The sequence below is a fragment of the Poeciliopsis prolifica genome, unplaced genomic scaffold (genome assembly GCF_027474105.1).
Source record: "Poeciliopsis prolifica strain line A6 unplaced genomic scaffold, Auburn_PproV2 SCAFFOLD001, whole genome shotgun sequence".
Classification (NCBI taxonomy): Eukaryota; Metazoa; Chordata; class Actinopteri; order Cyprinodontiformes; family Poeciliidae; genus Poeciliopsis; species Poeciliopsis prolifica.
In genome coordinates, this window is record NW_026562376.1 from 5,912,128 (window position 1) to 5,938,719 (window position 26,592).

The 26,592-nt window shown below is 36.4% G+C and overlaps 1 protein-coding gene across 1 annotated transcript; it reads left to right on the plus strand.

Annotated features, from left to right (window-relative positions):
* The first annotated feature begins 224 nt into the window (after nt 1-224).
* On the plus strand, nt 225-24,894 carry LOC129359322 (disintegrin and metalloproteinase domain-containing protein 10-like). Its single transcript, XM_055028873.1, has 16 exons — nt 225-400; nt 6,105-6,255; nt 9,053-9,171; nt 9,291-9,449; nt 9,985-10,085; nt 12,595-12,744; nt 14,352-14,444; nt 14,533-14,716; nt 15,560-15,723; nt 15,807-15,990; nt 17,122-17,272; nt 18,530-18,713; nt 18,827-18,935; nt 20,081-20,301; nt 20,378-20,504; nt 21,054-24,894. Exons 1-16 carry the CDS (start codon nt 334-336, stop codon nt 21,236-21,238), a joined length of 2,349 nt encoding a protein of 782 aa, XP_054884848.1. The 5' UTR covers nt 225-333; the 3' UTR covers nt 21,239-24,894.
* The last annotated feature ends 1,698 nt before the right edge of the window (nt 24,895-26,592 follow it).

Below are 26,592 nucleotides of genomic sequence, written 5' to 3' on the forward strand. Positions count from 1 at the left end.
TAACTTGAGTATAAATATCTTGCTAGGGTACAACCTTTAGGTGCTTTACCATCTCTTCGCATGTAATATAATGCGCCAGTAGAAATGGTAACTGGTGTAAATATTTCCTGTAATGGTGGATTCATCCCAGTCAGAGCTGGGTCTTGGGTGTGCAGAAATGCATTCAGGATCATGAAGGCTTTTGGGGGAAGGGATCCCAGCTGCCCTGCGTGTGACGGCACGACGCTGGAGCTGGAGAGAGGAGGCGATGAGCGGAAGCTGCAATAAACACACAGGGCGTCTGCGCCTATCTAAATAGGACAATAAAGTGAAATAGGTATCAATGCTCTAACAATGGATTTGTCACCTCCGCTTCCACTCAAAGTTTTCCTCTTCGTTTACTTGCTGAACTACACTCAAGGTGAGTGGGGCGTTTTGGGGAAGAAATCTTCGCGGGAGTGGGAGGAAAACGCGAAGCGGTAGCTGTGGCAGCTGAGAGGGAGCAGAAATCCCGATAGCCCGCTAGCTAACAGAGAGGGATCAGCGGGGCCTGCTTGTTGTGAACAGGACTGCACCCTTTTCTCACTTCAAGCTAACAAAAGATGCGTTGCGTCAAAGCCGACGGGGATTTACGCAGTTTGTTGCTGTAAACCGACAACGCAGAGTCGTCTCTGTTGTGTTGTCACTGGTTTGTTTTTGTATGTCGTCGGCTTCGGCCCCGGTTCTGTTGTTATCGTGCGAATAGAGCCGACAGCCATTGTTATGAGAAGATGTAGAAGCCGACTGGGTTAACGGACCGTTAGCTCGGTGCTAACGTTCCAGCTAGCCGCTAAAGTTAGCTGTTTTTGTCAAAACCCCGATGCTTCCAGGCTTATTTTCTCCTGTACTGTTTGGTTAATGTTATTTCATGCAGGCATCACTATAATTTAACATAAATACAAGAATCAGCGCGGGATTGCCAATGTGATTGCTCATCGAGATTGTTAGGAGCTATTTTGTAAACATTAACAGCGTACAGGGCTGTGAAATAGCATCTGCCTCCTTATTTGTCATATTTGCTTATTTCAAAGCGGCAAATATATAAACAGGGTACACATAAAATGGTGTAAGATGGAGATTTTAGTTATTAAGTCCTATATTTATTGTGAATAACTACATTTTTGGAAAGTTGAGTTGTACTCATGTAGCCATAAGCAGGACTAATTACTTTCTACCCTGGATACGAACCTGTCAGACATCATGAAGTAGGCCTGTAATCTGTAAAGGGGCAATGAAGCCATTTCTAAGACTTTGTGTCTCCAGCTTAGGAAATGGCCATAAGGAAATAAATTCACATTTGAGAAACATTCATGTTTTAAACACATAAAATGTGGAGTCAGCAGTGTTTCAGGAGGAAGAGATTCGCGCTGTAACTTGCGGGTTGCTGGTTTGAAGCCCATTGTCATCCGTCTCAGTCATTCTGTCATTTGGCAAGACACTAAACCCACCTTGTCTCTTGTTGGTGGTGGTCTGAGGGCGCGATTGTTTGGCACAATCAGTGTGTGTATGACTGAAAAAGTTCAAATTGTACAAATGCTGGACATTTACCAGAAATACTTCTTACTTCTCACTCTTTCTTCCAGACGACACTGCCACGAAATGCTGCCCTTTTACTTTTACAACCGTTCCCATTTAAACAAGAACATGTTTACATTTCAATTTCAATGAGATATAAAAGATAAAAGTTCTCATTTTAACTGGATTGTGCGTCTGTATTTATTTCCTACCTTTGACAGTTTAAATCTTCCATGAAATGAGAGCCAGAAATGAAGAAAACATGGTGCAGTGGTGACCTTAACCAGAACTTGTTCTGGACCGCTCCTCCAGGAGATCATACAAATATATCACCTCAGAAGTTTTCAGTGTTGCAAAGCACTGTTTGGATTGTAGTAACAGTTGCCTGATACTAGGCTTGCCACTGCAACAATTATTCTGTTGGTTGAGAACAAGGGGCCCTGAAGTGGAACCTTTTGAAAGGAATGCATCCAGTTACATCCAATGTATTCCAGAAAACCATGCTTAATTATCTGTACTGGATTCTGCTCTCTTCCAGTAAATCATAAAAGTAAATGTCTCGCCATCATTTAGGGATTTTACAGCTCAAATGCACATTATGCAAAAGGGACATTGATCCAAAACAACCTGGAAAGTCTGTCTCTCAGGGGCTAAAAAAAATAAAGTTGCCTTGTCAGAATCGATATGATAGAAAGTGAAACAATCCTGAAAAAAAGAATAGACTAAAATTTCTTTAAAGGGGTGTAAATCCCCAAAAATAACCACTCAAATCTGTGAAAGGATAAATATTAATATAAATATGTGAAGGTATAAAAATATCTACATAAATATATTGTTAGAAGATTACCTGTTATGTGAAGTACATGGAGAAAAAGAGTTAGTTAAGAATGAAACAAAATATAAAACATGGTGTTAATATGTGCAGAACCTTTTTTGTTTTAAGGTTAAAGGCAAGAATATTGGCTATGTGAGTAATTTGTTCTCAAACTTCTATTTGCTTGTCATCAGGTGAAATTGTCAGTGTTCTTGTTACAAAGGATTTGTTCTTCATTAATGAGTTTCAAGCTCAGTATTTCACAAAAGAGAATGTACTTTGAACATTGTCACTTCACAAGGACAAATGCAACACTGGATTATTATTATTTTTTTTTTTTTTAACCAAACTTTTTGCCAAATAATAGTCAAAAATGAGCTCAGACAACTTTTTCCTCTCTGTGGGAATTCAGAAAAGTTGTTGTTAATCATTAAGTACAGAATTATTTATTTGCTGTTTAAAATCTTAAATGAAACAACTAAATCATTTTACAGCTGTTTGGGACCCAACCATCAATTTAAATGTCACAACTTTCACATGCCCTTTTATCAAAATCTTGTGATTTTACTAAATAGGGCGTCTTTGTTTTATTATTTAATCTTTCTGGCATTTTTGAGCAAATGAGGTAATTCCAGGCATTCTTTACTTCTCACAGTCACCTCAATGAAAAATTTAATGTTATCACCTAAATATTTGATACAGCTTATGAACAGTGAAGCGGCTGAAATCTGGAGCATTTATATGTCTCTGTTACACAGTCTTTTATTTACAGTAAATTATAGTTCTTTAGTCAGGCTTAATTACCTACCAGACAGCTCTAATTACATATTGTCTGTTTAATGAAAGTAGTGTCATTTAGGAATGCAGTGGGAAAGCTGCCTGCTTTATGTAATCAATTGGTTTGCTTGTTTTATATTAACAACAAATAAAAAAAATCTTCCAGCTTTTTTTTTTTTTTTAATTCGAACACATTTTTGTTGCTGTGGATTGACTTCTGCCTGCTTTTAAATGTGAAATGGGTGGATATGCATGAGAAACACTTGCCTTCATATCCTCCTCCCACTCCTCTGGTGGTGAAATAATTCTGCAGCTTCTGCAGATGAGTGTAGCTCCAAAGCTGCCACTTACTTGATTTTAATAGATTCAGCTCAGCTTTAAAATATAGACCATAGAGCTTCTGTAGATTTCCATCATTTTAATCCTGTGCTCCAAGTATCTGTCATAGGATCATCCCCAACACATTCAGAATTGTACTACTTATACAACATTTAGCCAAAATGCTGTGACAATTCATACACAGGGGCACATATTATGTAAAATTAATATTTTGTACTTCATTTGGGTTTTAATTGCTTCTAAAAGCATCCCAAGCGATAAAAAAACAACATTTTGGCTATGATTTAGTGTGTTTTGGTGTCTGGAAAATGAGCCATTTCAAAAACTTTTTAATTATTGAGTCACACTTCACTTTTACCCAGCAACCCCAAAGAAACCCAGTCTGTCTCTTGAGCCCCTTTTGCACTGCACCGCTGGACCCGGGTTGATCGTTTTTGCATTAGCATTCCAGCCCAGTACCACCCCGCTCCCTGGAACCCCGAGAGGTGTGGTTCCAATCAGGCTGGCCAGACCGGGCCAGCTTGGAGTTAGCAGTTCAGCTGGTCCATTTATTTATTTATTTATTTATTATTTATTTATTTTTTGTTAAATGTGAAGCTGAGGTAAATGTTTCCCTCAGCTTCCTCGCTCATGAGTGCATACAGAGAAAATGTGACGGGATACCCAAGAAGAAAACTGTTCTGCGGTCGCTGGGAAGATCGCCTGGGCAGCTTTAGCAAGAATTCGATTTACGTGACGTATCCTGCTCAATGCAAAACAACCAGGGTTATAGCACCAATAGCACCGGGTCAAACTATTCTTGTTGGTTGTGCAGAAGGCTCTACTTCTGCTTCTCAAAGATGTACAATTATACAACAATTGTAGTTGTATAATTGTGTATCTATTTTCCAGAGCCATTTTCATGTGTTGGAGTGTAAAAGTAGAGTTTTGAAGGCTTGGTCACACTTTCTTGGTTTTAAAGTGACAAGAGGCCCTAAAAAAACTTATTATAAAGCAGCTCAAAAAAGGCAGAATTGAGCAAACTAAAATTTTGTGCAAAAAAATTTAATTAACATGTTTTTTTTTTTATAGCCGATAGACCTATCTTAGCATATTTCAGGTAGCGTTATAGGCTACCTTTAAGTATATGGGGATATTTGTATGTTGTCTGGATTACAGTTTATTTCTGCAGATGCCAGACGACTAGTATCTGCAGAGCATTTAAAGGTCAGTGCTTGGTAGTTTTCATGGTCCTCTGTCTTTTATCACCAGGGGATGAGATTTGTCTACAGAGATGCCCTACACTTGTGGAAAGTCAAAGTAGGATCAATTTTACTGCAGGAGATTAGGTTTTCCCAGCAGTAAGTGATGCTCTTTGCACTGATTGCTGTGTGTTTATTCGCTATTGGCTATAGTAGTGCAAGATAACTCTCTGCACCCAGTCCAGGACTTTATTAAATCTTAAACCTGAACAGTCGAAACTTCTATCTACGCTGTTTTCAAAGTGCAAACCGAAGCAAAAAAAACAAAAGCACAATGTTTTTGCCATTAATGATGTTTTTCTCACTGGAGTTTGACTTTCCAGTGTTGTGTCTAAAGTGCCATCCTGAGAAAATGAACTTCCAGCTGCCCCACCATAAGACCCGTCCAGAATTCTGTGATACTTTTTGTAATTATTATTATTTTTTGCATTAACAATCAAATTATTTGTGGTACTAATTTGTAAATATTCGAGATAGTTGTGCTTATTTTTGATGGTAAATGTAACTTTTTAAATGTGACATCAATAAAGCAGCTGTTTAGCACAATTAAAAAAGTTTTTGACAATTTTTGAGAAAAATTTTCAAATTAGCACAAAAAAGTGTTGATTTTTGCATGAGTTTCCATGATAATTCCCAAGAATTATCAAGGAAATTAGAAACTGCATTTATTTGATTAATAACTTAATATTTAAGCACACTTTTTGTTTAGTCTAGAATCTAGCGGGCCACATAAACAACTATGGCGGACCGGATTTGGGCCATGAGCCTTGAGTTTGACACTTGTGCTCTAAAGGACTCACTGCTTTGCCAACTGAACTGTTACAAATCAGTTCAGTTAGTAGTTAAGCATGAAGTTGATGACAATCTATTTGTGGTTAAAGGTTTAGTGGAAGGAATTTGATGCAAGATTAAATCTTATTTCCATTGATTAGGTTTTTGATTCTCCATTTGAGATCAGGCAACTTTTAAATAAAATGACAAATACTGAGCAGGAATGCACAAAATCTTGTCGTTAAAATCAGTATTCAGTCGATGTTGGTCACTTTTTAGCACATTTTTCTATTGGTTGCCTTTAGCTTTTCGTCTGTAAAGTCTGACTAAATATTAAACCTCTTGAAAATTATTTTCAAAGATGAGCTTATGGGTGTTTTTGTCCATTTTGTTACTCAGTGGCCCATATTATTCATACAACCATTGAGAAATAATCAGTTATATATGTTTTTAACTTAAATAAAAATGTATTTATTAACCTATAAAAATAGAAATAAATCTTTCTGTGAGGAAAACATGATGCACCCAATGCACTTGGGTCTAAATTATGAAACAATTCTTGACATTGGTGGAGATGATTGCGGCTATCCATCCTAACGTGTGTTCGTTTGTTTTGTTTCTCCCCGCAGGACACTATAGGAACCCTCTGAACAAGTATATCCGTCATTATGAAGGCCTGTCCTATGACACAGAGCTCATTCACAGCAAGCATCAACGGGCCAAGAGAGCAATCGCTCATGAAGACAAGTTCCTTCATTTAGATTTTCATGCCCACGGAAGGTTGGTTGATCTTTATTTGTGACCTTGTGTTGTTTGTTTGCAAACTAATCCCTTGTGTACGTATTGTTGTTGGTTAAGGGTTTAGTAGAAGGGATTTGCTTTAAGATTAAACCTTCTTTTTTTTTTTTTTTTTGCTCCCGCTGACTGGGGACATTTTAGATCTGCACTGCAAAAAAATCTAAATCTTGCCAAGTATTTTTGGTCTAGTTTCTAGTACAAATGTCTTAGTACACTTGAAATAAGACAAAACTAACTTACAAATAACTTTCCAGCAAGATATAATAGCTTGTTTTAAGTAATTTATACCTTTATTGATGAAAAAGCACTAGCAAAGCAAAAACACACAATCTCATGTCTAGTGCAAATATTTTAGTTAACATGAATTAAGAATAAAGTTATTTAAAACTAAGTTATCAGCAAGATGTAGAAACTTGTTTAAGTAAATAATCCCTTTATATTGGTAAAGAATTATCTGTTCCATTGGCAGACTATTTCTTTATAACATGTGAAAAATGCTTCAAGGAATTTTATCTTCCAATGGAACTAGTACTTTTTAACCAATATTAAATAACAAGCTTCTCTTTCTTGCTGAAGAAAAAAATGTATGTTAATTTTGGTTTATTAAAAGTGTAATAAGACATTTCACTAGAAACTAGGCTAAAATACTTGGTAAGATTTGGTGTTTTTACACTGAGATAATTTCACTTACAAGACATTTTTTCCATGTCAGTGGATTTAGTACTTTTTCACCAATATTAAGGAATTATTGACTTAAAACAAGCTTTTATTTCTTACTGAAAACTTGTGTTATTTCAGGGGTATTAAGATATTTGCACTAGAAACTAAACCAAACATACTGGTTAATATTTTGTGTTTTTGCAGTGTGAAGTGAATATGGGTTTTAAATGTAAATCTTCAGTCATTTTTTTGTTTATTTTTATTTTTTTGGAGATTATTCATAAGTTGGTTAAATGCCAGATAAGAAGAAGCATTTAAGGTTTTAATCATCTAAGTTGTGCACATCTGCTGCCCTTTTCCCCATATGTGATAGTATCTTTATATTATTGGGGCTTCAGATTAAGCGTAAGCTTTTTTATTGCACGTCCAGGAGGTGATTGCAGAGGCAGATGCATTAAGATCTAAAATAAATACTAATTTCACAGATGGGAAGATGCATATAGTTTGTCCCTATTTTGAGGAGGAGGTGGCGGTGCTGGATGGCGTCTAAACTCCATCACAAAGTCACCACCATCTGCCTTGAAACTTGGCAAGGACTGTTTATCATCCTGGCTACAACAAGACTCACTGTTCATAAACCCTGATGCTGCTTAAATAAAGAAGAAAATAACTGAAATATAAACCTGTGCAACAACAAACACACAGATATATATTTTTTTCGTTTAAAAAGACTACAAGAAGCATATTGTTTTCTTCAATTCTGATTCATACCTATATTTTTCAACACAACAATCTGATTTTGTTTTCCAGATTCGAGTGTTTTCTTGCAGGATGTGATGCAAAACGTTTGTTGTGGAAATTAGGGGTTTGTTTACAGCAAAGCAGTGGGTTGGGCTCCCTGACTGTTTGAGTGGTGTGTGTGCGTGTGCTTTTTTTTGTTGTTGTTGTTGATTGCACTCAGACTCACTTGTGTAATCCCAGCCTCAATGTCAACTAGTCAGAAGAAAACACTGGCCAATTGAGTGGAGTATGAAACAGAAACCGCAGTTCATGTGATAAAAATCAACCATTTTTCAAATGAGATCTGTCATTGAAACATTACAGCAGCTTCAATGCATGTTGAGATTGTTTTTGTTAGGCTGTGTTACTTTCAGTTCAGCATTTATGCCCCAGTTTAGTCATTTGATTCTAGTTTAATCATATTACCCTAGAAATGTAAAGCAATCTATAACGTGATCAGTTTTCTATTTAAACTTGGTGTGAGAAGTACTCTCATTAGTGTTAAAGTATGACATCGACCAACACGTATTACTGCATTCTTGAAGGGATGGGGAGAGTATTATGTATTTTCCATTTCATAGCACAAGTATCTATGTCAATGTAAGTTATTATGAAAATGCGGCAAATATAAAAACAGCTTCAAAGAAATTTGACTTTGTGTGTCTAATCCCTGAAACTGGCGAGGGGGAAGCGTTTTTACACTTTTACATTTCCCTTCGGGTTTTCAGTGCTTCTAAAAACAGTACCAATTATATTTTTTGGTGTTTGGAAAATGAGCCATTTCAAAAACCTCTGCTGATACCTAGCAACCCCAGCTAAGCACAGTATGTCACGTACTGGGCTTAGCTGTACGTGATTGCACATACAGCAAGCTGAGCTCCAGGACGTTTGGTCTGCTGGTTTTACTGCAGTATTCGCTGTACTGGCTGCTGGAAAAGACAAATGTTTTATTTTTGACTTGCACTTCAGAAACTACTTGCTGGATTCTTACTGGTTGTGCATGAGGCTCCGCTTCTGCTTTTCAAAGATGTACGGTTGTATAATTGCAAATTTGTTTGCAGACTTTCACATGCAAGTATTCACACTGAGTCGAGGGGCGTGACCAGCAGCTGCTTATTTGGGTTTAAAGCGACAGGAGGCCCTAAAACAGCTAAAAATAGGCAGAACTGAACAATGAGATTCATAGACAATTTCATTGTCTATGAATGATTTTGTGCAGAAACTGTAAAGAACATATTTTGTATAGACCATATGACACGTTCAAAGAGGCATAATAGAGCTAATCCAACTGATGAATCAGTGCAGATTGTTTTGTGACGATTTCCTCGTGTCATTTCAGGCATTTCAGTTTACGGATGAAAAGAGATACAAACTTATTTCCTCCAGATCTGAAAATAGAAGTTTCAGGAGAAGAGATTCCGTATGATACATCTCATATCTACACCGGAGAAATCTACGGTAATCCATTGAGACGTTGATATTTCAGTGCATCGTAATATTTTTTCAAGATGCTGTGATAACTTAGCATCCTGTCCCGTGTGAGACTGACTATAAAGTGCCATGATTTGATTTCCCAGGTGAGAAAGGCACCCTGACTCACGGCTCCGTTGTGGACGGTAAGTTTGAGGGCTTCATCCAGAGCTACCACGGCACTTACTACGTGGAACCAGCCGAAAGATACCTGGGGGACAAAGACGTGCCGTTTCACTCAGTCATCTACCACGAAGATGACATACGTAAGTCCCTAGACTCTCCACCTGCTCACATTCAATCAACAGTATCACTTCCTCGAATCTAATGTGTAATTTGTTTCATGGAAATGCGTAACAGGGAAAGTGCAAGGTTAGGGCAGCTGAGTAGATGAAGGCTGACTGGTGTGATTGCCCCCCGTGGGAGCAGAGATACCCGGGGCGCTCATTAGCTGAATAACACAATCCTTCTCTGGCTTATTTATGTTCTCCACACAATGTCGGTACTAATAGTGAGCACCAAGCACACTTCACTACAGCAGCAGCCTTTAATTTCAAATCATCTGTGAACACATACCAAGTTGCTGTGGGGCAAATTAAACAGGATTGCGAAAGGAATCGCTAATGAGTGCGACGGGAAAGTAGTGACTCGCATGCTGAAGCGAGGCGTATCAAGTGGCGTATAAGTACATCCATTAGCTGATCATGAATAGCACCAGGAATAGAGTGACTCAGGGGGTTAAGTAGCTAACATTGTCTTTATAATCCTAACAGTGTTTGTGTCTCTGCCTCTGTCACTCAGACTATCCGCACAAGTACGGCCCAGAGGGAGGCTGCGCTGACAGCTCCGTGTTCGAGAGGATGAGGAAGTATCAGGTCTCTGCTACAGTGGAGCCAACCAAGGTGAAAATAAAATAAATTAATAAAAAGCAGAAAAACACGTGACGTCATTTTATGGCTTGAATAAGTGCTCAAATGCCTTTATGGTTTGAGTTTATTGCAAAAAATATTGATTCTTAATACTTGGCAGCCTTTGCTTTAGCAGATAGTCGGGGAAAAATATATATTTTTTTCCATTTCAACTAAATGGAACCATTAGAAAAAATGGTGTCTGGCCAAAGCTGCAATACTGGCAGTGAAACATCTTTACACTTATGTGAAGCAGCTTCCCATAAATTTGAATTTATTTCATAAGAGAAGGTGCATATTAATCAACACGAGTAAATTCAAACAACCATGTAAATATGGCAGATTTAGCCACAAAGGCTAATTTTCATCTGCAGCCTCCTGCCAGGTTGATGGTGAAAAATACAAATAAATAAATAATTGACACGTGGACGAACAAGCAAAACATATGGGAAAGTGTTATTACTAACTGTATTACTAATACAGAAATTAGTAATAATAAACAAAGCTAGATACATTTAGAAATGAACACTTAAGTCCATTTAAAACATGAATGCAGTTTTTATTAATTAGAAGCCTTTGTTTAAATAATTTTCTAAAACAACTCAATAATATTTCTAATTATTAATGACCAGGAGCTGAATAATAATTCACAATCCGTCCTACTAGTTGCTCTTTTGATTGTATTTGATTGTAGTTGTAACTGAATGAAGTTATTGTTTGTCGCCCCATGAAAAATCATTATTAACCAAATTAAACTGTGCATACAGAGTGCTCATAAAATAGTTAAGACACAGAAGTGTCTCTGTAAATTAGTATATTGTAAAAATAATATTCAATTTGAAAAGTGATGTATAAATTCATAAAATATCTTTTCCTATTAAAGGAAAAGATTTTAATACAGGAATGTTGTCATGGTTTGCATAGTCACTGTTGTACACCTGACAGACACCAGCTGCGTTTCCATTGAAATTGGAATTGCAAAAATAAATTGACTTAATTGAAACACGCTAATATAGAAAAATCTCCAATGTTTTCCAATTAAAAAATAATAATTTTTACTTTAGAATGAGGTAGGGCTTCAGCCGTATCAAAATTTGTGTATTTTACAAACACTTCTTTCACGACGAACCATTTCCAACAGTTTGTCTGCAGCAGCAACGTGCAGCTTCTCCTTGGATCTCCTACAGAACTGTCGCAGCATCGCAGTTCTTCAAAAGTTCATCAAAAGTTCATCAAAAGTTCAGTTTGTCATGTTGGAGTGTTGACTCTATCTCTGTTCTGTTAAATTTGTTCAATACAGTTTTCTAAAAATGCTGCATATAAATACAGCCACTCCTAAGTATGAGGACCTTGTAGTTCCTACGCCTAGATAAGATGCTGCTAGATGAGCGCTGGTGGCATGGCTGTCATGAATTTACATGCATCACCTCGATACATTTTTGCATGAACAGGCTTATTCATGTGTGATTTTAATTGCATTTCTCATGTAATTAAAATCACATGAGCAATTTGCACACGTTTTCTGTTTACAGATTCTGACTACAGATGCACCGATCCGATATTAATATTTGTATCGGAGGCCAATATTGGGAATAAAAGTATAAAAATTCTAGATCGATGGTGACCATGTGTCCGATCCATAAGTGCGGATCTATTCAGCTTTATTCTATGCTTTGTGCTCCGAGTGACGTCATGCTTTATTGTTTATTTGCCATTATATTTAGAATTCCTAATGGTGAAGGTTTGTTATAGTTTGACCAAGATAGTCAACCTACTGTTTTTGTCTAGTGTCTTTATTATTTATTTGACATCGTCTTTTATTGTCCTGATTGCTCCGACTGAACAAACTGAAGTTGTCTCACCTGTTTAACCAGTAGCTTGTGGTTGATCCTGCCAGTAGCATATGCTTGTCTCAAAGATTAAGCCATGCAAGTTGAAGTACACACGGCCCGTACAGTTAAACTGCGAATGGCTCATTAAATCAGTTATGGTTCCTCATTTAAGTGAGCTGTACTGGTGCAGAGTTACCATATACATTTCTAATTCAGTACATTTATGTTTGTGTTTAAAAAAAAAAGAAACATTTTAAGTGAATTCAGCTGTTTTTCCTTATCAGATCGGTATGTGAGAACGGACTTTGGTAGAGAAACTAAAAATAAATTAGAACTGTCAATCGTGTTAGCCTTAATCAGCAAAATTAAGAGAAACTAAAACTTGTACAAATATTTTTATTTTTGTGTACTGAACCTAAATATTATGAGTTTCACTTTGTGAATTAAATTGGTGAATTATTATCTTCTAATTTTTTAAAATTTATCTGTATTTACTGGAATTATTTTTGCTATGATTGTGGTTTTATTGCATTGTAATTTTATGAATATGTCGTGGCTTAAGAGGGAAACTCTAAAAATACTTCCCATTACTTATTTATGCACTGTTAGGATGAAAAAGCTATAAATATGTTTTATTTAGCTCTCTAAGACTCATGTGCCCCTCACATCAGGAGCTCCACACCGAAGCAGAGTCTGAAGGCCCCGTGTTGCTGAGGAAGAAGAGGATGGCCCAGGTGGAGAAAAATACCTGCCAGCTCTTTATTCAGACTGACCATCTTTTCTTCAAATACTATAAGACCAGAGAAGCTGTCATAGCTCAGGTAAGCCACACGACAGCAATACAAAGTACCTTATCCTGCATAGAAACATTGGAAACTCTGGCAGCATGTAAAGAGAGATTTGACGTTGTGGCTGTAAAATATAAAAATCTATTAAAATACAAGCAATTTATAGCATCACTTTAATGAGTTTTGGGAGAATTTGTCTTTTTAAGTGTTTCTTCTCTTACATTGGCACCAATAATCAACCATATTTCTGCCTTAAATAAATGATTTATTTCTATGGCATTAAAATAAGCTTCCTACAGAAAAAGGTATCAGTTCCAGATCCTTCCAAGTTAAAAAAAACCTCTGACCTGTTCAGTTTGATTTCAGTCTAGTCAAATCAGTTAAATGTTGCTTAATTGATATGTTTTTTTACCTTTTCCAAAAAAAAGGCCCTTCTTGCTATGAAAGGAAACTAGATGTAGCATTTATATTTATATAAAACCCAAATTATGTTCAAGTGAAATCTGAAATCACTGGAAAATAACAAAAATGTAACATAAGCTCTACTTATTTGAGCTAATTCACTCTAAGTTAATGCAGAACATAAACTTATACATATTTGAATAACTTCTCAGTTAAAAGCTGAACTTATTGATTTGGACGAACTCCACCAGGTGGCGCTTCACTAACCTCCTGCTTTCTGTCAAGGGAAATATAGCGTCCCTGGTGGCATTTTTAACTGGATTATTAGGTTCAATAAGGCTTTGCAAAACAAGAGAATATATAACACGATGTCTTGCCGTACTTTCATCCGCTCTGAAGTACCCCCAGAAGCCGGAACATTTTCATACAGCGTTTGTACGAGTGTTTGAAATCATTTTAAATGCTTAAATTTCAACTAGATTTCCAAGGTTTGGAAAGTGCTTTATTTTTGTATAAAGTCCTTGAAAGTTATTCATATTCAGACTGCATAGTTTTGCAATAAAGTGTAATATAATCAATTAAAAGTAAATTTGGGAAACATTAATCACAGTGTTATATACCCAATAAATGGACACAAACCATTTTTTATCTCACTTTCTGAAGTTAAATTGGACTAAACCTTCTTGTTTTAGGTTAGAAAGAATCACCAAAATTATTTCCATTTGTTAAATATCAGAAAACATTTAAAAAAAAAATCTCTTTGTATATATTTTCAGCAGGAAGCCTGTTTTCCTTAAAATGCATAGTGTAATCAATATTTCTCATTCCAAATGGCTTAATGACTTATTGATAATGTTACTGAAATAAAAGTTGGCTTGTTAAAAAAGCATTATTAAAATTGAAGGATTTTTTTTTTTTGTGTTGAATTAATTTTTTCTAAGATCTTAGAGCAGTGGGATGTATAAAGTGTGTGAGAGACATTTCAAAACCTAAAATCTTATTATATCTGCTTTAAAATATAAAACACTTACAAGAGTATATATATTTATTACATAATAAATGATCTGTAATAGATAATTGAAATGGTCTTTTTAAAATTTCAGTTGTGGTGTTTTTATCTGTAAAGTGTGGTGAGGGAAAAGTTTAAAAAACCTGCTTTTGAAATGCTTGAAAAGTGCTTAAATTTTACTCTGGGGAAAGTAAATTTAAAGGAAATCCTGCTTTGTTTCCACCTGCAGATTTCCAGCCATGTCAAAGCCATTGATGCGATCTACCAGGGCACAGACTTCATGGGCATTCGTAACATCAGCTTCATGGTGAAACGGATCAGGGTGAGTTGCACCAACAGACTCTGTAAAGTACTCTGACGTTTTTGGTTCCGTATCCCCGTCTCAACCCGTTCGCCTCCTCCCCGACTAGATAAACACGACCAATGACGAGAGAGACAGATCCAACCCGTTCCGCTTCGCCAACATCGGCGTGGAGAAGTTTCTGGAGCTGAACTCGGAGCAGAACCATGATGATTACTGTCTGGCTTACGTTTTCACAGACAGGGATTTTGATGACGGCGTGTTGGGACTGGCCTGGGTGGGAGCTCCTTCAGGTGCTGGAGTATTCCTTAGCAGCTTTTGGATTCATTATTATTCTGTACCGGCAAAGATTTTCTGAATTGTTTTTTTTTTGTTGTTTTTATAAAAAGACAATTTCACTTCAGAGTGCATTAAATTTTGACTTGTAAATTAGAATTACAGCTTCAGAAATGTACATCTAAATATTTAAAAATGATTTAAAGCTGCAGTATGTAGCTTTTAAGAAAAAAACATTTTTTAAAAATATTTAGTAAAACTGTCAACATGTTATGACAGTGCATTATTAGACAGATAATTTGGAAAAAGGTTAATCTCCTCCTCCTTTCTGAGCTACTATTGCAGTTTGATGAAATGCACCGCTCCTGGCCAAAACCAACCAATCGGAGCCAGGAGGCGGGTCTTAACGCTGTCAATCAACCTCATGTACTCCCCATTAAATGTGCTAATAGCTGAGAAACAACTTAGCATTCCAGGAAAATTGTTTATCTGCTGTCAGATAAACGTTTATGAGAGTTAACTTTCAGGCTAATTGAATGCTAGTCAGCATCCAGTCTATTCAGTCTTGGAAGAAGGGAGAGAAACTTGATTTTTTTTTTTTTTAAACAAAATGTGTGCTTTTTTTCTCTGTCTCATTTATAACCTTGTTAGTCATTCTACTAATAATAAGTTAATGCAACTTTTCACTTCTAACTGTTATTTTCCTCTGAAATTCTAGTTTTACATGTTTGATTAAAACACTTTTTAAAGGTTTTTGCTAATAAGACTGGTTTTTATTTTTGACTCAATTATAAAATCAATCATTCTTGATCTCTTTGAGGTGAAAGCATCTTTCTGAACTTCTCCTTCCTCATTTCCAGGGAGCTCTGGGGGAATCTGTGAAAAAAGCAAGCTGTACTCTGACGGAAAAAGGAAGTCTCTCAACACTGGTATAATCACGGTACAGAATTATGCCTCCCACGTACCTCCAAAAGTCTCTCATATCACTTTTGCACATGAAGTAGGACACAACTTTGGCTCCCCGGTATGTAACTCAGACGTGGCACATTTAACGCGTGGTAGACGCTCGTCTAACCTCAGGTTTTTCTTTTCCACTTTCACTCCTAGCATGACTCCGGAGCCGAGTGCACCCCAGGAGAATCCAAAAGCCAAGACAAGAAGGAGAAGGGCAATTATATCATGTATGCGCGAGCCACATCGGGAGACAAGCTCAACAATAATAAGTTCTCCTACTGTAGCATTCGCAACATCAGCCAGGTCCTGGAGAAGAAGAGAGGAAACTGTTTTGTTGGTAGGTTTTACTGCGTCGCGTTGGCCCGCATTTGAACTTCTCTTGTTAAGGAATCAGAAATTCAAACCCTGTAATCGTTCTTACTCAGCTGCTCCCTGCAACGGAGAGCAGAGTCATCCAAAAGTCTTCATTAGAAAATAAAATATGGCAGCTGGAGGTGATCCTGCAGAGCTGCACTAGCTCCATAACCCAATCTTGGCTGTGGCATGGTATTATTTTTATCTGACAGCATTTGGCAGGCTGAACAACTACCTTTGTTGTTTTTCTTTTGTATGCAGATGGTACATTTGGCATGGCTTTAAAATGGCTACCTACAGAAATTAAACCATTATTTTTAACCTTATTCATAAAGCATTAAAGCTATTAATTTTGGCCTTTCAATTATTTACTTGGTGTTTTTTCTTCAGGGTTGAATAACTGCAACAAGCGATCTCACTTTGTTTACTTTATTAAAAACTGTATTTTGATGACTCACTGTTTGTCTCCATTAATCAGATTTTGGCGAAGTTCTGGCCTGAACTTGATTCTTCTTCCTGTCGTCATTGATTTGTTTTCTTGAACGGATCTCACTTCAGATTCTGCTCATAAATGTTTTGCATTAATAAGCCCGATATAGCTTTTCCAAATCCCCCCTAAAAATAACAAAATGAGTAAAGAGAAAACTTTTCCAAATTGGTTTCTTTCAATTACAAAAACTTATGAAACTTTAACAAAAGCTGCAGGTTTTTGGTGAATTTTGGTTAAAATAGTTTTTTTTATTCAATGGGTAGAGAATCCAGACAATTTGCTTAAGCAGAAGTAACAACACTATATAATAAAACTACTCAAGTAAAAGTAAAAAGTACAACATAATAAAAACAAACTACACTCTTAAAAGCGAGTAAATGTAACTAGTTGCTTCCCAACTAGATTGTACAATCTTTCCACAGTTTTTATAACGGTTTATATAAATTATAAAAAGAACAAAATAAATTCATTTGAAGTAAAAAATGAATGCAGTAGCAACAAAACCTCTCTGGATTGTTGATTATGTATCAACAATACTGTTGGATTTCTTGACATTATATCCCTAAAAGGTTTTATCGTGGGATTTTTTAAATTCTAAGCTTCTTTGCAATTTCTTTGCTACAGAATCTGGCCAGCCGATCTGTGGGAACGGCCTGGTGGAGCCTGGAGAGGAGTGCGACTGCGGTTACAGCGACCAGTGCAGAGACCTGTGCTGCTACGACGCCAACCAGCCCGACAACAAGAAGTGCAAATTAAAGCCCAACAAAGTCTGCAGGTAGGAGATCAAATAACGAGTTAATCTAAAGATGGTTTATCTTACTGCTCGAGTAATGATTAGAGTCAAGTCAGAGATTATTTATAACAGCAAAAGATAACCACACTGCTTCACAACAAACACAACATCACAGGCAGAAAATTATAAAATAATTTTTTCTGCCTGCATTTTATGTTAAGTTTAGTAAAAATAATTACACTTTTAATTGGCAAAGATACCAAAAGCTAATAATTTGAATAAACAACAATTTTTTGAGTGATTAACTATTAACTTTTGATAATATTATTTTGTGTCATGTGTATTAAATAGACTAAATAAGAAGAAAATTGTGTTTTTCTCACATTATTAAATTTAGACATTTATAAAATAAAAGACCAAAACAATAAAATATCTTCTATGGTTCCTCTTGAAGGAAAGTTTATTAACTCATGACAAACCTCAAAATCAACCTAACTTATCGGCAATATGTTCTTTTTTTTTTTTTTTCTTATTTTACTAATTTTCTGTATTATTGCCTCGGCTTCTCCATCATATTATCAACGTCATGCAGCTCAGCTGAATGAGCCCCAATAAGGTGGTAAATTAAGAAGGTTTTTCACTGTTTATATTTCAAAACGGAACCAAATAAAAGTGCATTTTACACACATCAGACTCTATTTGGACCGTTTCTCAGTCCCATCAATAAAGATCATTATCGCCACCTGCTGGACTGGAGTGTGGCTCGACATATCTGTTCTTTTAGATTCTGTTAAACAACTTTGTTTTCCTTAAAACACCAGTTAAAATTTTAATACTTTTATTTTCTGAATCCCCCTGTAGTATATTTATTAAATTAAATGTTTATTTTTCTCTAAATTTGTCCACTTTTAACCTAATTAAATCTCATATTTTTAATGTACTAAAAGCACACCTGCTATTGTTTCAAATTCAGCACAATACTGACATTTTTCCATATTTTGTTTACTTATATTAAATATTGAATGACTGAGTCCAATTTGACTTATTCATTCCCACCATTTTGTTTCTGTATCAACTGCTGAAGTTTGACCAGTAGTGCCCTCTGCTGGATGGCAGAAAAACTACAACACTTAAGTACTATCTATGCAGATGTTATTAGTGGATTGATCTAATAAACCATTAATCGACAATTAATACAGTTTCAGGTATTTCCTTAGATATTTTTTATGGGTTTTTGACATTTCGTTCTGCTCACGCCCGGCTTGTTTTTGACTCGGGTCTCGCTTGTTTCCCCGTCAGCCCGAGTCAGGGTCCTTGTTGCACTCCCGAGTGCGGCTACAAGGGTCGCAACGAGAAGTGCAGGGAGGAGTCGGAGTGTGCTCACCAGGGCATGTGCAGCGGGGGAAGCGCCCAGTGCCCGACCTCGGAGCCCAAAGCCAACTTCACCGCCTGCCACGGCGAAACTCAAGTCTGCCTCAACGGGGTGAGCGTCCGAACGTTTCGCACCTGGCGCTGGCAGAGCTGGTTGCTGTAGCAACGCTCTTGTCACACTAGTCGGTGTCTGATGTCGCCTGTCCTCGTGCTCCTCCCCCGCAGGGCTGCTCCGGCTCCATCTGCGAGAAGTACGGGCTTGAGGCGTGCACCTGCGCCAGCCAAGATGGCAAGGATGAGACCGAGCTCTGCCACGTGTGCTGCATGGAGAAGAGTGAGTGGCTTTATCTATTTTTTTTTTTTTTTTTAATAAAATAATAATAACTTTATTTAACCATACAAAACCCATTTAAGATCCAGATTTTATTGTCAAGAGGATCCTGGGCAGAAATCAGCAACACAAAAGTACAATTAATTTAAATGCTTAAAAAACAGAAAAAAGTATTTTTGGTGTCATTTCTAGAGCAAATGTTTTATTCACTTGAAATAAGACAAAATGAGCTTTCCAGTAAGTTTTTAGCAAGATATAGGAGCTTTTTTTTAAGTTAATAATTCCTTAATATTAATACTAATGTTCCACTGGTAGATTAATTCACTTACCACTAAATATCTTGTTGAAAGTGAATTAATCTACCAACAGAACTAGTACTTTTTCATTAATTGTAGGAAAGTATTGACTTAAAACAAGCTCCTATATCTTGCTGAAAAGTTACTTATGAGTTAATTTTCTCTTATTTCAAGTGAGAGAAGATATTTGCATTAGAAAACAGACCAAAAATACTTGGTAAGAATTTGTGTTTTTGGGGTTACTGCAAACCCAGCAGTTTCTCCAAGCAAGTTTAACCCTTTAAGTCCTAAGTTTAAAATCTCCAACTGGATATTTTTGCTTATTTTATTTGTACAAAGTTCTTTAAATGTCCTGTGAGTAAATAGTTTTATCCGTGATAAACACTTTCAATTCATAGCAGTTATTTACAATTTATTGTCTATATTTGAAGAGTTTTCATCAGAGTAAACTACCTGCAACAGCAGGCGTGAAATTACCGTAATAACCTGACGATTGGCTGTAAAGCGCAACGACTCCCCTTTCAGAAACTGATAGAATTTTTCAAATAGTATCGCAGAGTTACGGTACAGTAAACAGTTTAAAACACTGTTCAATAGAATCACATTGCATGTTTTTAAGAACAGCTCCAATGAAATAAGACTCAACATCTTTAATTTGTACTAGAGCGCGTTCTGTGACTGTGAATGCTTGCTTCCATTTTTCTGTTCAAACACGTGCAACAGAAGAATGTTGTTGCAGTGTAAAGATCGTTGCAGGGGAGAATTTAGGTGGGCTGGAGCCAAGCCGAGTAGAGTTTTATGTTTTTGTCTTAGTCGACACAATGCAAATGAGAATCGGATCTGTTTCTGCAGTGAACCCCAACACCTGCAGCAGCACGGGGTCGGAGCGTTTGGCTCGGTTCTTCAATAAGAAAGTCACCACCCTGCCAGCGGGATCGCCCTGCAACGATTTCAAAGGTTACTGCGACGTGTTCATGAAGTGTCGGCTGGTGGACGCGGACGGGCCGCTCGCCAGGCTAAAGAAGGCCATCTTCAACCCAGAACTCTATGAGAACATTGCAGAGTGGATTGTGGTACGTACCGAATCCGCTGGACGTTTTCTAGTTTTCAGTTTAAGATTGAAAGGTCTTGTGATGATTCCTCCTCCAGGCTCACTGGTGGGCTGTGCTGCTAATGGGCATCGCTCTCATCATGCTCATGGCGGGTTTTATTAAGATCTGCAGCGTTCACACACCCAGCAGTAACCCCAAGCTGCCTCCTCCCAAACCACTGCCAGGTCAGTTCCTAACACTTTCTGGACAGAGTTCTGGAAAAATCTAAGAGCCCACTGCACTGACTAACATTGAAAACCTCCTGGTTATTCCACCAAATGTTGATTTCTGAACTCTTCCTGAATTAAAACATTATTATTGCTATTTCTAAAGGAAGATTAACTCATTTCTTCCAATTATTTGAGGTCTGAAAGAGGTCTGCATCTTTTTTCTTATTTTGACTACAAATAAATTTTTGCTTGGAATTTCAGAGACAGGTTGTCAGTAGATCACACAATAAAAGAACAATGTTCATTTCACTCAAACAAATGGTTACAAAGAGTAAAATATGAGAAGTTCAAAGTGGTCTCTTATTTTTAGAATTGAGTTAATGCTCCATCTTCCTGGTTCAGTGTGACTAAAGTTAAACACCAGGATGAGTTTCTCTAGATTTCATTGGGACATTAGTTCTCTAACCCTGGAAATGTTCCTCAGGTGAAAGATGGCCGACTTCCTCTTCTTGCCTTGAAAACGCTTGAAAAGCGAGCCAACCCTCCATTTTGTTTTGTCTCCAGGCACTTTGAAGAGGCGACGGGCGCAGCAGCACGCCAGCTCTCAGGTGCAGCACCAGTCGCAGCACCCCCACGGCGGCCACGGCGGCCAGCGACAAGCCCGGGGTCAGCCGCAGCGGCAGGCGCAGCCCCAGAGGCACCACCGTCAGCCCAGAGAGAACTATCAGATGGGCCAGATGAGACGCTGAGACCCCGCTGCCCCTCCTTGCAACCCCCAATGCCTTGGCTCCTCCTCGTGCCTACAGTGGGAAACAAAAGCGTCACTCCATCCAAAGAAAAGCCTGACACGGTTGTTTGTCATCGTCATATCCTCCGGTCTGCATTCAACGCGCTCTACGCGGAAGAAGAGTAAAAACTTTGTCCAACAACTCAGCCGGCTCTTTGCGGAGTGGACTCGACCATCAGCCATCTCCAGTGCATCGTTTTCCATCTTTCTTTTTTCTTTTCAATCCAAGGAGTGCCAAGGAGAGTTAAGAATCATGTGTAGCGTTAGTACATCCTGTGACGTCTTTTTCTTTCTGTTGCGATCTTCGAGTGACTCCCGGTGAATCGTTCCGTGCTTCTTTTTCTTCCTCTTCTTTTTGTTTCTTTTCCCCCCTCATCATCCTGACCAGGAATGAGAGAAACTCAGTGGGAATTTGTGGCACTTTTTTTTTTTTCTTTTTCTGATTTTTCATGTCGAACAGCAAAAGAGACGGGCTCTGGTCTCCTCATGCAGATTATCTTCTGCATGTGACTGTAAATATTTAGTGTATCATAAGTGAAAACAAACTATTTCTTCTACTGTAAATGTGTAATTCTTCACTACTTTTCTTTTTCTTTTCGGTTAGTGCTCTCAGGATTCTTAACACACAAATGAAGGAACGTTGAGGATTTGACGCTCTTGAGTTGGATCGCATTCACTTTTATTTGATCACAAGATTATGAAGATTTTCACTTTTCGTTTTTTTTTTTTTTTTTTTTGGTCTTGCTAACATCATGTTGTTTTTGCTCATGCTGTGTAAGGAGATGTAGCGTCATGGGAACAAATATGAAGGATCACAACACTATTTGCTTCTGATCATCATGAAGAGTGACTGAAAACAAAGGCTAGGAGTCTAGGAATGAGTCGTGTTAGTTTACATGAGTGTGGAAATACATTTTTTAAAATGACTAAAAAAAAATGTAAGATTAAGTCAGTCTATTATTCTTCAGATAGTGAATCTCAGAACTTTTCCTTGTGGGCATGCAGACACATTTATTACATGTGGCTTTGAATTGACAAAGGTCTGTAATATCTGTAATTCACTCAGCACTATTTTATTTTGACGGCTGTGTAACGCAGGAAAGAGAAGTGTAATGCAGTAGTGTTGCTCACTAACGTTCTCCTCGGTGCGTTCACTACTAATCTGTTGGAAAAGCCACTTCCTGATCCCCTAAAGAGCTCACCATGCAGGATGTTTACCGCAGAAATCCACTCAGACAGCAGCAGGAAGGAAGGAAGTGTGATTGGTTTGACCTCAGGTGTTTGCAAAACAAACCCTTTTTGTGAATTTTATTTATTAGATGACAAGAACTGTACCTGGTGATGCAATCATGACTTCTTTTTTTATTGTAAGAGCATACATTTTTAAATTGACTGAAATTCCTGATTTTTTTCCTGTAGATGTTTTTTCTGCTCTTGCACAAAACTCAACCTTATATGTCAGATTAAATGCCTGTTGCACAATTTTTTTTTCTAATAGTTTCACTGAAATAATGTTAAAACCTCAGCAATGTTTTTTTTTCTCCTCAACAGTTTGCAGAGAGTCACCGGCAGCAACTCCTTCTGTCGGGTGAACATGTTGTGTTCAGAGTCTTGCCGCCATTTTATCGGCTACAACTGTTATCAGACAGAGAGCAAAAATGAATTTGCAAGCAGAAAACACAGCAGAGAGTTCAAGTCCCATCCCAATAGTGGAGGAACAGAAGAAACTTGCATAAGCAACATTAAATCTGATTGCTGAAATGTACTGCAAAACCAACATTTAACGACATTTTTTGGCTCAATTGTAATGCAAATATCTTAGTGCACCTTAAACAAGACAAAACTAACTTAAAATAATTTTTATCAAGATGTAGAAGCTTGTTTGAAGTTAATAAATTAATAAAAATATACTAGTTCCACAGATAATTCTCATACACTGCAAAAACACAAAATCTTACCAAGTTATTTGGGCTAGTTTCTAGTGCAAATATCTTTAGTACACTTGAAATAAGATGAGCTAATTTAAAAGCTAATTTGTTTTGTTTTTTAGAAAGATGGATGCTTGTTTTAAGTGAATACTTCCTTAATTATTCCTTATCCACTGGCAGATAAATTATATATAAATGTCTTGTTATAAGTAAAATAACCTGTCAATGGAACCAGAACTTTTTCATCAAAATTAAGGCATTATTCTCTTAAAACAAGCTAAAAAAGTTACTTTTAAGTTAGTTTGGCCATTGCAAAATGGAGCTCTCTTTCTTACTATTTAAGAATAGTAAGATGTTTCCTCTAGAAACTAGACCAAAAAACTTGGTAAGATTTTGTGATTTTTGCAGTGTATTTTTAGTGAAAAAAATTTACCAGTGGCTCTTGCACCTTTTCTGTAAATCAATATTATGTTTCTTTTTTTTTTCCAAGTGTTTTAAGATATTTGTACTAGTCATGACAAAATATACTTTAAAATTTCTTTTTCTGTCAGCATACTTCTCTTTGTTTGAATTTGAGATGAATTTTGAGCAAGAACAGAACAAAATCTGACTGAAAATAAGGAATTGAAAATGCATGTGCTCCCTTTTTCATCATTACTATTATTTTTCAGGGGGAAAATCCCCAATAATGTTGCTTAAGTGTAAAATATCATGAATGCCTCTACAAGAAGACACATCCCAGATTTTGTATTTCATTGCACATGAGCTCTGGTTTTATTTTTAAGTGCATGCAACACTAATCAAAACTAGTGCGACTTTTTGTCCTCGTCCCAGTGAGCTCTGTAGGGGAGCGGTCCACGTAAACGACCAACACGCGTCGTTTTCTGCAAGGAAGCGGATGAATTCGACAGCGTGGCGGTTGCTATTACTCCTCATCTCTGTACAAAATGGAGCTCTCTTTTTAAATCTCATCTCACCTGTCAGGCCAGAAGAATTTACCTGTAAACTTGTACAGTACTTGGAGGAAGAAAAAAAAATAAAACAAAAAAGTTAGCATTTTAATTTGAAAATGAAAAGTACATTTTGATACATCTATTTCTTTTTTTTCTAAATTCAGAGTAACTTGTTAAAAATGTTCATATGTGACAAATTTTCCTCTCTTCTAAGTTATTTATGTTCTTCTTTGTGCAAGTAGAACTGGAATTTGCTTATGCTTTTTACCACTGTCATCAACGGAGGAAAAAACTATCCAGTGATGGAGTTAATGTTACATTCCCATTATGATTTTTTTTCTGTTTTTTATTTTTCATTTGATTATCCTGGGGCATGGTTCGGGTAGACGAGCAGAAGTTAAAAAAAATGCCTGTAAATTTACTTTTCTTTTTAATTTCGTAGTCTTGGTAAAAGTTTTTAGATAAACGTGCACTGAAAATGTCCAAATTGAGTTGAAATGTCGTAGGTGATGTAGGCCGTAAGAACACATGATTAAAGCGTAAAAACTACTGTCTGATTTTAATGTTCACTGTGTTTTATACAGTATTCGAAATTTTTGTTCACTTTGAACATTTTTACTAAAAAAAGAAAATAAAAATTTGAAATTGTATTGTGCAAAGAGATGTAATTTTTGAAGTACTTGAAATGCATTAATTAAAAGACTCATTCAAAATAAAATAGACCTCTGTTTACTGTCTGCAATGTGTGTGCACTCTTTGGCTTTTCAAGGTCACAATTGAGATTATGTGAATTTTATTCCCCTTATTTATATGGAACAATTAAATCATCCTTGCACATATTGGAAGTTAAACTTGTGCAATGTCTTTCTGGTGACATTTTAATAAATTTTATAATCTGGAGATTCTTTTAGCATCTTGCGGTCTGCTTTCAAGATAAACTTAATTGGAGATTTTTTTTTTAATGTATTCCACTTATTCATTATGAATTTTTTTTCCTTACCACACTTCTTTTTGTGCTTCCAGTTAATTAATATAAATTATAAGCAACAAAGTTAACTACATGAGGTTTTTTACCAAATTTTGGTTTAATTTATAGTGCAAAATATTGTTGTACGCATGAAATAAGACAAAACTAACACGTAATTATTTTAACAAGTTAGTTATAAGGAATATAATCTGACATTGAAACCTGACATTTTTTTCCATGATAACTATAATTTATGAAAAAGTACTTCTACTTTCCCTTATAAAATACATTTTATTTCTGATGAAAATATCTTAGTACATTTGAATTTAGACAATCTTTTCAGCAAGATATAGAAGCTTGTTTTAACTAAATAATTCATCAATATTGATTAAAATTTTTTTTTGTTCAACTGGCAGATTATTTCACTTATAACATGAGAAAATAGTCTTGTTATAAATTAAATAATCTGCCAGTGAAACAAATTTATTTTCATCAACATTAAGGAATTATTGACTAAATAAACTGCTATGCCTTTTTGGGGGTTTTTAAAAGCTACTTAAAAGTTAGTTTTGTCTCATTCAAGCGTACTAAGATATTTGCCCTGGAAACTAGACAAAATTAAATTTTGTGTTTTTGCAGTGTGATGTTATTTTCTGGACACATTAAACTTTTTATTCAATTTGTTGTAAACCCAGAAACTCCTGGCACAGCTGTCCTTGCCTCTCTGAAGTTCACTGCAGCTGAATCAATAATTCATATTGGCTATAAAATATGGGAGTCATGCAACGCTTGTAAAAAGAGGAAACGAAACTCTGAATAATAACAGTATTTGTTAATAGATTTTTTAACTGTTAATAAGGTCGTAACTCACCTCCGCCAAATATTTCACACATTATTCTTGAGTTAATTAAGCTTCAAGTTGATATAGTTTCATAAAAATGGGTGAAACAATCGGAGAACTTCAATTTTGGCTCTTTGACTGATGCTCTAATTTTTTTTTTCAGCTGTTTTGTTGCTGAAAAACAACTGCAGCCACTTGTTCACGCAAGTGGGTGCAGTACATAAGCATGGACAGAAGAGGGAGCTCTTATTTTAATGAAAACGTTTAGTTGGAGGCTTTGCAGCACAAAACGTAAAGTGTTATATTCACTAAGTTGATTTACTGATTTTTAGTTTGTTTTTGTAATTTTTTTGTTTGTTTTTTTCAGTGTCTTTGATGCATTTCTGATACTCTCTATTACATTAATTTTATATGCTTTCTGAATGTGTTTAGTTATGCAACAAAGGGGATTATTGCAGGAATGCATGTGCAGCAAAGAGTGGTTTATTATTGATCATCAATATTAATGTTCTGCTCCAGTTACTGGCTGCTACATCAGTGTGAATAAGCAACCAAAGCAACAATTTCAGTCCAGTATTTCCTAGAACAGCAAATCAATGATTTTATAATCTGATTCTGGGTTTAAAT

Coding starts and splice junctions, on each gene's coding strand:
- LOC129359322 (XM_055028873.1), top strand. CDS start 334: ATGGATTTGTCACCTCCGCTTCCACTCAAAGTTTTCCTCTTCGTTTAC. Junction 14,717..15,559: donor CTGGGTGGGAGCTCCTTCAG/GTGCTGGAGTAT, acceptor CCTCATTTCCAG/GGAGCTCTGGGGGAATCTGT. Junction 18,936..20,080: donor CGTGTGCTGCATGGAGAAGA/GTGAGTGGCTTT, acceptor CTGTTTCTGCAG/TGAACCCCAACACCTGCAGC.